The sequence below is a fragment of the Chrysemys picta genome, chromosome 13 (genome assembly GCF_011386835.1).
Source record: "Chrysemys picta bellii isolate R12L10 chromosome 13, ASM1138683v2, whole genome shotgun sequence".
Lineage (NCBI taxonomy): Eukaryota > Metazoa > Chordata > Testudines > Emydidae > Chrysemys > Chrysemys picta.
The window spans coordinates 20572163-20587015 of NC_088803.1; the positions used below are offsets into that span (position 1 = coordinate 20572163).

Here is a 14853-nt window from a genome sequence, read left to right on the forward strand (position 1 = left end):
CGTGTCCTTGACCATCTTGGATAATAGCCATTGATGGACCTATTCGCCATGAACTTACCTAATTTTTTTTTTCAACCCAGTTATACTTTTTCCCTCACACCATCCCCAGGCAATGAGTTCCACAAGTTGACTGTGCATTGTGTGAAGAAGTACTTCCTTACATTTGTTTTAAACCTGCTGTCTATTCATTTCATTGGATAACTCCTGGTTCTTGTGTTATGTGAAGGGATAAACAACAGTTCCTTATTTACTTTCTCCACACAGGTCATGATTTTATATACTTCTATCATATCCCTCATTAGTCATCTCTTTTCTAAGTTGGACAGTCCCAGTCTTTTTAATCTCTCCTCATTTGGAAGCTGTTCCATCCCTCTAGCAATTTCGGTTGCCATTCTCACTACCTTTTCCAATTCTAATATATCTTTTTTTTGAGATGGGGCAACCGGAACTGCAGGCAGTACTCAAGGTGTGGGTGTACCATGGATTTATATAGCAGTATTATGATATTTTCTGTTCTATTATCTATCCTTTTCCTAATAGTTCTTAATATTCGTTAGCTTTTTTGACAACTGCTCCACATTCAGCAGATGTTTCAGAGAACTAACCACAATAACTCCAAGATCTCTTTCTTGTGAGGTAACAGCTAATTTAGATCCCATCATTTTGTATATATAAAGGGGATTATATTTTCCAATGTGCATTTCTTTTCACTTATCAGCACTGAATTTCATCTGCCATTTTGTTGCCCAGTCACCCAGATTTGTCAGATCCCTTTGTAACTCTTCAGAATCAGCTTTGGACTTATCTTGAGTAATTTTGTATTGTCTGCAAACTTTGCCACCTCACTGTTCTCCCCCTTTTCCAGATCATTTATGAAGATGCTGAACAACACTGGTTCCAGTATAGATCCTTGAGGAACCCTGCAACTTATCTCTCCATTGTTAAAACTGACCATTTATTCCTACCCTTTGTTTCCTACCTTTTAGCCAGTTACTGATCCATGAGGACCTTCCCTCTTATCCCATGACAGCTTATGGTGCTTAAGAGCCTTTTCTGTGGGACCTTGTCAAAGGCTTTCTGAAAGTCCAGATACACTATATCCACTGGATCCCCCTTGTCCACATGCTTGTTGACCCCCTCAAAGAATTCTAATAGATTATTGAGGGATGATTTCCCTTTACAAAAGCCATATTGACTCCTTCCCACAATACCCTGTTTATATATGTATTGGCTAATTTTGTTCTTTAGTACAGTAACTCTTCACTTAAAGTCATTCCAGGTAACGTTGTTTCATTGTTATGTTGCTGATTGATTAGGGAACATGCTCGTTTAAAATTGTGCAATCTTCCCTTATAATGTCGTTTGGCATTTTCTGTTTTCTTCCTATTTTTTTCATGAAATATACTTATCTTTTCCTTTCTTTCTTTCTTTTTTTCCCCCCAAAAGGCTGTGTTCTTTCATAGAGCAGCCCCAGGTGTAATGTTATCAAGTGATTGGAAACATGTTAGATTACCTTAACTGGAAATGGGGAGCAAGGATTTTTTAACAATGAGGGTAAGTAACCACTGGTTATGAGTGCCACTAGAAAAACATAGACAGGTATTTAGTGCTATTATAAATACTAATCTTTTACAAAACCCTAAAAAGCGTGGCTGGTGGATGATGTTACAAACCTTGACTCGGGAGCAATCTTTATTCACAGTACTCATCATACTGAAGTCAACATTTTTTTTTTCACATAGATAGATAGATAGATATGAAGACTTGGTAAACTTTGAACTCACCTTTCACTGTTACAAAAAGTTCTGCAGTATCAGGGTGGATGGTGAGAAGGTGCAGATAGGTGGGACAGCTTGCAAAAGTTTTCAGCTCTCAAGAAGTCAGTCTAGCAGCTTAAACCAGATCTATCTATCTATCCATCTATCTATCTATCTATCAAGACATTTCTGTCTACTCACTAATTAGAATTTCCAAATTGCTAGCAACCATGGTACCTAGGTACTGCACAGGAGTTATAAAAACAATCAAGCTGGCTACAAGGTCAGTCAATAGTCCATCCAAGTGTGGAAATTAGTCATGTGTCTCAACCTTAGCACACACCCTGAGCAGATTTTCTGCTCTTCTTGTGGTGTGGTGAGTCCTCCAGTGAGACCTGAGGTTGGCAAGGGAGGACTTTTTCAAAATGACTGCAGTTGCTGAGAAGAAGAAAAACCCCTGGTGTTAGTCACCATTGTGTTGTCTTTAAAGCACTGTGGGTGTTTTCCCCAGGTGTTAATTAATGGGTCTAAACTGTTTAGGTGGGATAGGAATTTCAAAAGGAGCTTTACACAGGACAATTGTCATTAAGGGAACGTAATAAAAATAAATAAGAGCAGGACACCGATATCTGAACCAGAAGTGGTAAGCTAGCTTCAGGAATGACTTGGTAGAATTCTCGAGCCTGTGTTATGCTGGAGATCAAGACTAGATGATGTAATAATAGAACTGGTTGGAAATTTTCCATTTAAACTTTTTTTTTTTGGTGGTAAACTGGGTTTTCAACAACATGAAACACTTTTCAGAAGTGTCTGTTTTCTTCAAAAAAAGAGTTTTTTTGTCAGAAAATTGAAAATAGATTTTCTTTTTCATTTCGGGGTCTTTGATATTTTGATTAAAGCCAAAAATTACAAACATGAAAAAAAAAATCCTTTTCATTGAAATATTCCATGGAAAAATATATAGCCCCCATTTCCTAACAAGCATTACATAATGGTCCCTCCTGGCCTAGAATCTGAGAATCACTATGTTGGGGAAAAGGAAATTGCAATAAGATAGTTCAGTCATTGTGCTGAATTTGATGAATTGCTCCATGATGATGTCTGTGATGATGCTGCCTAGGGTGAGCTGCAGAACTTCATTGATGTCCTTTTTGGTGACTCAGTGACCAGAGTTTCCCTATCTGTGCTGGAGTGATAGATGAGACCCATAACCTCAATGTGTGCCACCCATACACTCACCTAGTTTCTGGTCTGGCAGGCTGGTGATTTACTGATACTAAACTTGGCTGCTGGGATGCTCAGATTTTGAGAAGTACAGAACTTTTCAACAGGCTATTTTGACAGGTCTATTCCTATCTCTGTCACTAGCCAGCCTTGTATCCTTGGGCAAGTCACTTCTCCTCTCCATGTCTCTGTGTCATCTTCCACCTCTTGTTTTTTCAGATAGGGGCATGGACTGTCTTCTACCATGTGCCTTGCCAACCAGTGAGCATATTGGAACCCCAAACTCAGGGGAGGCTTGCAGGTACTACTGTTAACACAAATAATAGTAGATGCTGGGACAAATGTGGGAATTCTGGTAAAATTTTTATAATTCCTATGCACAGTTCTGTTTCTCTCTTTGCTCTGTACCACTATGCACTTGGGTCTGGTCTACACTACAGACCTATGTCGGTACAACTGTGTCTCCCAGGGGTGTGAAAAACACAGTTACAATGACCTACCACCTGGTGTAGACAGCGCTATGTGGATAAGAGAGAGTCTCCCGCCAACATAGCTACCACCTCTCAGGGACGTGGATTAACTACGCTTCTTCCCATCGTCATAGAGCATCTTCATTAAAGTGCTACAATGGCGCAGCTGCATCAGTGAATGATTTGAAGTGTAGACGTGCCCTCTGTCTCAAGGGAAGGGATGAGATTTTGGACTCACAGAGATGTCTGGTTGGAGACCCAGAGTCACTGACAAATTGAATAAACCTACATATATAAATGAAGGTTCTGAAAGAGGCAATGGAAACACCTAGCACAGCAAAGGCCCTGAGCTGGGGAACAAAGGAGAAAGGTGTCTGACGATGGCTGTGATAAGAATTGGGCTCACGGAGACTTGGGAGCTGTCACCTAGGACTGACAGACAAAGAGACAGGGGCAGAGCCAAGATGGATTCTCCAGCAGCTTGGCTTGGGGGGAGCCCTGGTGTTGACCTGTCTGAACTCTGAACCACCAAGGGATTGTTTAAAAGCAGATCTATGACAGAATCACTGGGACAGGCCCAACTGAATGGTTATTTGGCCTATTAATGCCCTAGGATTCCCACCAAATAAACCACGGTAGAAGCAGCAAGATGGCCATTAGATGCTGTTGTTGATCTCCCGTTCAACTGTTATCAGACCTCTTCTTCTGCAGGTGCACCAGCTACTGACTTCAGTGAGAGCAAACAGTTTTCAGAACCACTGAGGGCGAGAACAGTAGTTCACACTTGTATTATGCCTTCTATGTCTGAAATGCCCACTTACGTAGCTGTGAAAATAACCAACTTTTCTACTCACTGGCTAAATTGAAAATATGAAAGTAAGTGTTTTAGATGATGATGAGGAGGAGGATGATGATGATGATTCAGTGAACCAAACAAGTTGAAAACAAAAAGTTTAGTCAGATTTCCCAGACACAATATTTTGCTTTTCTCATTTTGAAGTTCTCAATCACTCTTAAAAAAAAAAAAAATTGCACCTTGTTCTCAAAGTGTCTGCTATGGGCTATCTTGATTATCACTTCAAAAAGTTTTTTTTTCTCCTGCTGATTATAGCTCATGTTAATTAATTAGCCTCTTATAATGGGTAGGACAACCCCCACCTTTTCATATTCTCTGTATGTGTATATATATCTCCTTACTATATGTTCTATTCTATGCATCCGATGAAGTGGGCTATAGCCCACGAAAGCTTATGTGCAAATAAATTTGTTAGTCTCTAAAGTGCCACAAGTACTCCTGTTCTTTTTGCGGATACGGACTATCATGGCTGCTACTCTGAAACCTACTGAACAGCTATTCAATATTTTGTTTTGTCTTCACTGTTCAATGGGTGACCACAAGACTTACTTATTTCACACTGTTCAAACCCTGCTCTGGAGAGAGAATTAATTCCCCCAGAGGCTTTCCCATAGTGACCATCACTATAGTATCTGAGCGCTTCACAAACGTCAGTGAATTTGTTTCCACAGCACTGGGGATGAGGGATTTTTATTCTGCCCCAACCTTTCCCTGTCCCAGTCCTGGCTCTTCCTCAAGCCTGGCTCCTTGTCTCATCCTAGTATCCTCTCCGAGCTAAGCTAAGTCCCCTCTCCTGAGGCTTCTCATATCAGTCACAGTCTCCTTCAACATCCAGTTTCACTCACTATTTTGTCTAACTTCCCCTTTCCCACTGGCTCCCAGACCCAGTCTCCCTCTCTAGGCTTCTCGTCCAATTTCAGTTCCTTCTCCTAGTCTCTTTGCCCAGACAGTGCTGGTTCTGCTGGTTCATCTGGTTCTGCCCCTTCATCCTCATCAGATTTGTCTACCATGCCTCCTCACCTCCTCCACTCTATTCTACTATTTCTCACCCCCTGCACAGTCAGTCCCTGTATGCCCTCCCCAGCTCCTCATCTGATCTCAGTCTCCCCCTCACCTAATCAACACTCCACCCCGCTCCATGTCCCTTCCTAGCCTCCAGTCTTAGTCTCCTTGCCCATGTAGTCTCCCTCCCAACTCTCAGCACTAGTTTTATTGCCCAGTTAGTCCCGGTTTACCTCCCAGTTTCATTGTCCAATCTCCCCTCTAGGCCATTTTCCAGTTTTTCTCCCCTAGCCTTAATTAAAAAAAATCCCCCTTGACTTCATCAGGAGACCTTTCTTTCTTATCTTCATGCAGAGCCTAGCACAATGTGACCCTGAACCTTGATTCCGGTGCTATTGTAACAATTGTAATAATTAAGGCCAGTTATCATTTTTTTTTTCAGCAGAATAGTGGACTTTCAATTAAATGAAAATGTTCACATTAAGTGTCTGCTTTACTCAAAACATTTTTTTAAATCATTCTCCCTCCCCTGGTTTTCAATTAAGTTTTCAACTGAACATTTTCAGATTTTCAATGAAAACTGAAATCTTCTGGTAGGTGAAAAAGCAGCACTTATAATAACAAAACCAAACAAAAGTTAGGTTTAGTGACACTTCAGGTTGTATCAGGGTGCTCCCCACCAACCAAAACCTAAAAGCATTGAAATCAGAATTAAAAGAAAAGTCTCCTACATTCCTCGCCACCATCATATTATAGAAAATACTGTTGATAATTCACTGTGAAATTCCGTAAGGCTTTCAGATCCATCTCCAACAGAAGCCTGAAATCAATACATACCCCAGCTTCATTCAACTTGCAGAAACTTAGTAGTGACCTCATGCTCTCTTCTGCCAATGGATCAGCACAGCTGCATATAACACAGCTCAAGTACTTCCAAAGTTCATCTGCTTTAACGTTGCTGAGAGCTGGAATTTGAAAATGTTATCCCAGACTCAAGGCCAAGACTATTGCGGCTGTTAGGGTTCTATCAACAGCCAGAAAAGTCACTTTTACCACCAGCAATATCTCCTCCTCACTGATCTCTCAACGATGAGCACTGACCTCATTGATGAGTCTTTCTGCTTCGTTCCAGGACCCGCTGGGACAGGGCTGGCTCTAACTTTTTTGCCGCCCCAGGCAAAAAAAAAGAGCGCCGCCCTGCTGTAACACCCCCCCACGAGCGCGGCGCCACCAAAACCCCCGCCCCTCCTCCCAAGTGCCGGGCCGGGCCGCCAAAACCCCCACCCCCCCACCGAGCGCCGGGCTGGGCCGCCAAACCCCCTGCCTTCCCCGAGTGCCACGCCGGGCCGTCGAAACCCCCGTCCCCCCTGAGTGCCACGCCACACCGCACCGCCGAACCCCCTGCCCCCCAAGCACCGGGCCGCACCACCGAAACCCCTGCCCGCCCCTCAAATGCTGAACCGCCCAAACCCCTGCCCTCCCTGAGCGCCGCACTATGCCGTCCAAACCCCCGCCGAGCGCCACGCCGCGCCAACCTCCGCCCCCCCAACGCCGCGCCGCCAAAGCCCCCGCCCCTCCCAGTGACGCGCCGCTGAAACAAAAACAAACAAACAAACAAAAAACCTCGAGCGCCGCCCCACCGAACCAAAAAAACCCCGAGCGTCCCCTGCCACCCCAAGATTGGCCGCCCCTTCCAAGGTGCTGCCCCAAGCATGTGCTTGGTCGGCTGGTGCCTGGAGCCGGCCCTGCGCTGGGACATGGCCCCCAAGTGCTTCATAAATTTCAAACCTTCACGCAAGATTTTTTTTAATGTTGCTTTGTTTTGGGATTACAGTGATTTCCCAGACTGATATATTGGGCTCACATGAACTAAGTGTGTTTTTAGTCTTCTTTCCATAAAGACGCTGGTTACCCTCCTCAAATTAACACGCCCAGTGAAGCCAACTGTGTGACCAGTTCCACGACCCTTACTCTCATTGAGTAGCACTTACTGATGCAAGTAGTTCTGATGAGTAAGGTGTGTGGAATTGGATCCAATCTGAATAACAATTCCTTTTTTCTTTCTTCTTCTTCTTCTTCTTCTTTTTTTATTTTAGAATTTCCCATGGAAAGGGAATTTGAGTTCTAAGACAGCTCTACCACGGACAAAACTAATTCAACAGAGTACATTCATATTCAGTCAACTGTGCTGATGCATTGTGTCCACACAACATGAGGATGTATCAGGAAAAGATGTGTTGTACTCTGGGTAGGAATTCCAGTGTCCCCTATTGGAACCTTCTAGCATGTTACTTTGTGGGAGATTTTCACAGTGCATTGTGGAATACCCTTATATCTCTCAGAAACTTGAAGGAATCCAGGGGAAAATGTTGACAATTCCCTCTGTGCCATAAAATAGCCTGCTGCTCTCAAGCCCTGTGTATGAATTGTCCACTTCAAAGACGCACGCAGCGCAGAGAAACACAGCACTCTTCTCCATTTATGTATAGAGAAAACAGTTCTGTTTTATTTGCAAGGCCCTTTTGCTCAGATAGAGTCACCTGAGGATGAAGGAACAGACAGTCCTGTGGATACACCCATACAACTTTCCAAGACCAGATGCACCCAGTAGAGACGTGGTTTGGGGCCCATCCAATGAGCACCAAGTGCAGGGACTTGGTTATGATGCAAACCTGAGATGACCAGCAGTGGCTGCAGGACTTTCAGGTGTAGAAGGCCACATTCCCGGAGTTGAGGGCCACGCTCACCCAAACCCTGCAGTGCACAGACACTGAGATGAGCACTATCCCAACAGTGGAAAAAGGAATGCACATTGCCACGTGGAATCATGCAACCTCATATTGCTACTGGCCAGTGGGGACCAATTTAACGCTGGAAAATCAGTTATGGGGTTGGTCATCATGCAGGTATGCAAGGTGCGAAATAATGTCTTGCTGTTCTGGGAAATAATAGATGAATTCAATGACTTTCCTAACAATGCTGAGTCCTTATTGTGTGCCATTTTCCCCAGCTAGACTTTCAGTACATAAACCAGAAGGGTTACTGCTTCACAGTACAGAGGCTTTGGTGAACCCTAGTGGGTGATTTACTGACATGAATGTTGGCTGGTTGGGAAAAGTCCACACCCCTCAAACTTTTAGAAATGCAGGGCTTTTTGCCCGTCTGAAAGCTAGGGTGTTCTCCCCAGACTGTCCAACTGACCTTAACAGGGTTTCTGTGCCAGCTCTGCCTCTCTCTTGGTGACTTGGCCCATCCTTTCCTTCTCTGGAAGCCGTACATCAACAACCTGGAAAGAAGCAACGAGAGGTTTAGCAATCACCTGGGCAGGTTCAGGATGACTAGGGAGTGGACTTTGAAGGGCAGATGAAAGTGTGTCATGAAAAGGATCAATCTCTGAGGAAGAAAACATTCCAGCAGCCGCTGATGCATGCTATGCAGTGCATAATATCAGTGAGACCAACGGTGAAACCCAACTACTAGGCTGGATGAGTGAGGTAGACAGACTAGAGCTGTAAAAGTATTTCTTGTCGTAGGCCTACAGTTGCAGTAGCATTCCGACTCTGTTCAATGGCAAGAGAAGAGAGGGTAGAAGTTGATAAAGTACAGTTTGGAGCAGAAGAGAAATGGTCAAATGAAAAAAAGTCCCATTAGAATCATAGAATCATAGAAGAATAGGGTTGGAAGAGATCTCAGGAGACCATCTAGTCCAAGTCCTTGCTCAAAGCAGGAAAAACCCAACTAAATCATCCCAGCCAGGGCTTTATCAAGCCGGGCCTTAAAAACCTCTAAGGATGGAGATTCCACCACCTTGCTAGGTAACTGTAGCGGGATGGTCATCCGCTCCTGCCTGGAAGGGCTTAAAACAGCCCTGGGAGAGGGCTGGGGCAGGGGGAAAAGCTGGGCTGATTGGGAAAGAGCCTCAGCTGTGGCCACGCCCCAAACAGACCCAGCTGGCCCTATAAAGGCCACGGAAGCCAGGAACAGAGAGACTCTCTCTCTAGCTTTGAGAGGGAGGGGCCTGGCTGCAGGGAGCTAGAGGAAGTGCCTGGAGTGGAGCAGGGCTGGGGGAAGGCCAAGGAAGCTGGGAGCTCCGGTCTGGAAACCCCCAGGCTGCGACCTAGTATAAGGCCAAATATGTACTGGGGTTGCAGGGGACAGCCCAAGGCTAGGCAGAGGTAGCAAGTCCAAACCCAACCTTGCCTGTGATGAGTGGATTATACTGCAGTCTGCCCCAGGGAGCGGGAGCTAGTTGGTGACTGGCAGTAGCCTATGACTGAGGCAAGGTGGGTATAGGGGATGGGGATTCCCCGGGGAGGGGAGATCCTGCGACTGAGGTGTGTACTGCCTGGGGGCAGCACCCCAGATAATGGGTCACTGAAGTCCAGAGAGAGACCCGGGGGCCAAGCAGCAGCGGGGCACTGGCCTGCAGAGGGCGCTCTAATGGCTGGAGAGCTAATTCCCAGACGATACCGGCAGGAGGCGCTGCAGGGGTGAGTCCTGCCTTCTTATAGTAACCCATTCAAGTGCTTTAAATTGCATCACATGAAGGCAGACAACTAAATATTGAGCCATTTTATAAGTGCTTGTACACAAATACGAGAATATAAAATACTAAGATGGGTGAGCTTGAGGGGCTGATATTAAAGAAGGATATTGACATAATAAGCATCACAGAAACTTGGTGGAATGATGATAATCAATGGGACATGGTAACACCAGGCTCAGAATATATAGGAACGACAGAATAGATCATGCTGTTGGGGGATAGGAACTATTGTGAAAGAAGGCAGAGATTCAAATATAGCTGGGAATGAACAACAAAGAGGATGGCTCACTCATTAATTGCTCTGTTCTGTTCATTTCCTCTGATGATCTGGTACTGGCCACTGTCTGAAGACAGGACATTGGCTACAGAAACCATTGGTCTGACCCAGTACGGCCATTTCTGTATTCTTATAGAAATGAAAGTCACAGTTTGAAATGGATTTGCCAAACAAGACAATCCAACCCATAATCTTCTCTCAACATTTAAAGCTGGACAGAAAAGGTGTTCTTCCCACCTCCTAGAAAATGGTGAATGTTCATTGAAAAACTGAAAGCCAATCTTTTCAGCTTAAGACTATCGAAAAGTGAAATGTATTTTTTTTAAATCTTCAACTTTTCCATGAAAAATAATATTTTTTTTATTGCCCCCAATTTTCAGAGAATATGAGATCATGCTCAAGGGAGATAAGGAAGACACATGGTCAAACCCAACAGCTAATTCTCAGAGTTAAATTCATCCATTCTGGGAATAGAGAAACCATACTATGTGCCAGGTTACAGAGTGGTAGCCGTGTTAGTCTGTATCAGCAAAAACAACGAGGAGTCCTTGTGTCACCTTAGAGACTAACAAATTTATTTGGGCATTCACTTTTGTGGGCTAAAACCCACTTCATCAGATGCACTGAGTGAAAAATACAGTAAGAAGAATATATATTATAGCACATGAAAAGATGGGAGTTGCCTTACCAAGTGGGGGGTCAGTGCTAACGAGCCAATTCAATTAAGGTGGAAGTGGCCTATTCTCAACAGTTGACAAGAAGGGTTGAATACCAAGGGAGGGAAAATTACTTTTGTAGTGCTAACGATGCCAATGCAATCAAGGTGGCCCATTTCCAGCAGTTGACAGGAAGGTGTGAGTATCAGCAGAGGGAAATTTACTTTTTGTAGTGACCCATACACTCCCAGTCTTTATTCAGGCCTAATTTGATGGTGTCCAGAATGCAAATTAATTCCAGTTCTGCAGTTTCTTGTTGGAGTCTGTTTTTGAAGTTCTTTTGTTGAAGAATTGCCACTTTTAAGTCTGGTATTGAGTGTCCAGGGAGAGTGAAGTGTTCTCTTACTGGTTTTTGAATGTTACAATTCTTGATGTCTGATTTGTGTCCATTTACTGTTTTGCATAGAGAATGTCCAGTTTGGTCAATGTACATAACAGAGGGGCATTGATGGCACATGATATATATCACATTGGTAGATGTGCAGGTGAACGAGCCCCAGATAGTGTGGCTGATGTGGTTAGGTTCTATGATGGTGTCCCTTGAATAGATATGAGGACAGAGTTGGCAACGGGTTTTTTTTCAGGGATTGATTCCTGGGTTAGTGCTTTTGTTGTGTGGTGTGTAGTTGCTGGTGAGTATTTGCTTCAGGTTGGGGGCTGTCTCTAAGCGAGGACTGGCCTGTCTCCCAAGGTCTGTGAGAGTGAGGGATCATCCTTCAGGATAGGTTGTAGATCCTTGATGATGCACTGGAGAGGTTTTAGTTATCCGTATCCTCAATCTGTGCCACCCATGCACTCAACTAGCCTCAGAAGGACTGCTTGCCCTAGTCTGGCAGGCTGGTGACTTACTGAAGCTAATCTTGGCTGTTGGGAAAAGTCCATGGTGCTCAGATTTTTAGAAATACAGTACTTTTCAACAGGCTATTTTGACAGGTCTGTCCCTGTCTCTGCCATTAGTTTGGCTTGTGTCCTCGGGCAAGTCGCTTCTCCTTTTCATGTCTCTGTGTCATCTTCCACCTCTTGTTTATTCAGATTGGGGCAGGAACTATCTTCTACCCCGTGTCTTGCCCAACAGCTAGAATTTTGGAACCCCAAGCTCAGGGGATGCTTCTAGGTACTACTCAACGCTAATAATAGTAAATGCTGAGAAAAATGTGGGGATTTTAGTAATAATTTCATCATTCCCATGCACACTTCTGTTTCCCTCTATGCTCTGTACTACTTTACACTTAGGTCTGGCCTATACTACAGGCCTATATCGATATAACTATGTCTCTTGGAGGGGGTAAAAAATCCAGTTACATCAACCTAACGCCCCGTGTAGACAGCACTATGTCGATAGGAGAGCTTCTCACAACAACATAGCTACCACCTCCCACCATAGAGCATCTTCCCATCGCCACAGAGCATCTTCATTAAAGTGCTACAGTGGCGCAGCTGCATCAGTGCATCATTTGAAGTGTAGATATGTCGTAAGTCTAAAGGGAAGGGATGAGATGTTGGACTCACAGAGATGTCTGGTTGGAGACCCAGAGTCACTGACAAATTGAATAAACCTACATATATAAATGGCAGTTCTGAAAGAGGCAATGGAAACACCTAGCACAGCAAAGGCCCTGAGCTGGGGAACAAAGAGGAAAGGTGTCCAGCGATGGCTGTGATAAGAAGTGGGCTCATGGAGACTCAGGAGCTGTCACCTAGGACTGACAGACAAAGAAATGGGGTAGAGCCAAGATGGATTCTCCATCAGATTGGCTTGGAGGGAGCCCCGGCGTTGGCCTGTCTGAACTCTGAACCACCAAGGGATTGTTTAAAAGCAGATCTATGACAGAATCACTGGGACAGGCCCAACTGAATGGTTATTTGGCCTATTAACACCCTAGGATTCCCACCAAATAAACCAGGGTAGAAGCAGCAAGATGGCCATTAGATGCTGTGGCTGATCTCCCATACAACTGTTATAAGACCTCTTCTTCTGCAAGTGCACCGGCTACTGACTTCAGTGAGAGGAAATGGTTTTCAGAACCACTGAGGGTGAGAACAGTAGTTCACACTTGTACTATGCCTTCTGTGTCTGAAATACCCACGTATGTAGCTGTGAAAATAACCAACTTTTCTACTCACTGGCTAAATTGAAAATATGAAAGTAAATGTTTTAGACGATGATGATTCAGTGAACCAAACAAGTTGAAAAAAAATATTTTGGGTTGAACAAAAAGTTTTGGCAGATTCCCCAAACACAATATTTTGCCTTTCTTATTTTGGAGTTTCTAACCATTCTTGAGAAAATAAAATTGCTGTAAAATTTAAAATGAAAAAGCATTTTTTGACTCAAACAATTAAAATGTTTTCTTTAACAAATTTTGAAAGGAAAAGTTTTGATTTCAAAACAAATCTGTTGTTTTTTTTCTCTCCAACTGACAAACATTTGGAAAACTCAATTCAAATTTGCCAAAGCTTTTGGACAAACTAAATCTGAATTTTTCATCCAGAAAATGTTTTGTTGCTGACTGCAATTCTGTGTGATTCGGAAAATGGTAATTTACCTCCTTTGGCCAATAGCATGGAGATTAGTAATTGGGGTCAGCCAGTAAAGTGTGATATAACCACAAACACACACACACACACATATTAAGCAAAGGGACTATTTTTGAGTTCCAGTGTGTGGATCAGCATTGATAGACCAGTGGTGAAATTCCGACACATAGCTAAAACACTCCCCAAGGTTCAGGGATGTTTGAATCCTTCTTTCCAGACCAGATGCATTTCTAAGTTACATGAAGATATAACAATGTGAAAAAATGTAACATAGATACACAGAGGGGTGCTTGATTTATTTTTAAATCACTCTTATAATGGCATACACCAGTGTTGGGAGTGGCATACAAATTTAGAGAATGAGATGAGTACAAATGGGAACTGCAAGTTTAGATAGATAGATAGATAGATAGATAGATAGATAGATAGATAGATAGATAGATAGATAGAAATTTTGACCGTTACTGTACTGGTCTTACCATAACCCAAAGGATTATCTAGATCAATGTGCATAGAGAAGGTTCATTTTAAAAACACTGAGCTGATGGTCCTTCCCAAAGCTTCTTTCACATCCTTGTTCCTCAGGCTATAGATGAGGGGATTCAACATAGGGATGACCAGGGTATAAAACACAGACACCACTTTGCTCTGAGCTGGAGCAGATAGTGAACTGGGCTGGGCATACATGAAGGTAAGAGTCCCATAAAATAAACTCACGGACATCATGTGGGAGGTGCAGGTGGAGAAGGCTCTGCGTCTGCCCTCAGCAGAGCGAATCCTGAGAATGGCAGAGATGATGTAGGCATAAGAGACGAGAATGACCATGGAGGTGCTCACGATGATGAAGCTGGATAAAGTGAACAGCACCAGTTCATTGATGTCTGTGTTGGTGCATGAAAGGCTTAGCAGGGGTGTAATGTCACAGAAGAAGTGATCTATCTCATTGGACCCACAGAAACACAGTGTAAAAGTGAAGACTGTTTGCACCATTGAGTTTACACCGCCGCAAACATAGGAACCCACCAGCAGCTGAACACAGACCTGCTTGGGCATGGCGATGGGATACAGGAGCGGGTTGCAGATAGCGGTGTATCGATCATATGCCATGGCTGCCAGGATGAATGTCTCAGTGGTGACAAAGACACAGAAGAAGAAGAATTGGGTGGCACATCCAGGGAAGGAAATAGTTTTGCTGCCTGTTAGGAAGCTTGCCATGGCTTTCGGGGCGATGGTGGAGGAGTAGCAGAGGTCTAAGAGTGACAGGTTCATGAGGAAGAAATACATGGGGGTGTGTAGGCGAGAGCTGGCTCTAATGAGAAAGACCATGATGGTGTTCCCCAGCACAGTTGTCAAGTAAATTGCTAGAAACACCACAAAGGGGCCCACCTTGAGCCCTGGATCACTTCCAAACCCCAGCAGGATGAATTCTATCGGTGCTGTGTGGTTTCTCTCTTTTATTGTCTCCAT

The 14853-nt window shown here is 43.9% G+C and overlaps 1 protein-coding gene across 1 annotated transcript; it reads right to left on the bottom strand.

Moving 5' to 3' along the window:
• Positions 1 to 13908: 13908 nt before the first annotated feature.
• On the bottom strand, positions 13909 to 14853 carry LOC101947460 (olfactory receptor 9S13-like). Its single transcript, XM_005309048.2, has one exon. It carries the CDS (start codon positions 14851 to 14853, stop codon positions 13909 to 13911), a length of 945 nt encoding a protein of 314 aa, XP_005309105.2.

What these genes read in the sequence shown, in the direction of transcription:
- LOC101947460 (XM_005309048.2), bottom strand. Translation starts at nt 14,853, where the DNA reads ATGGAGACAATAAAAGAGAGAAACCACACAGCACCGATAGAATTCATC.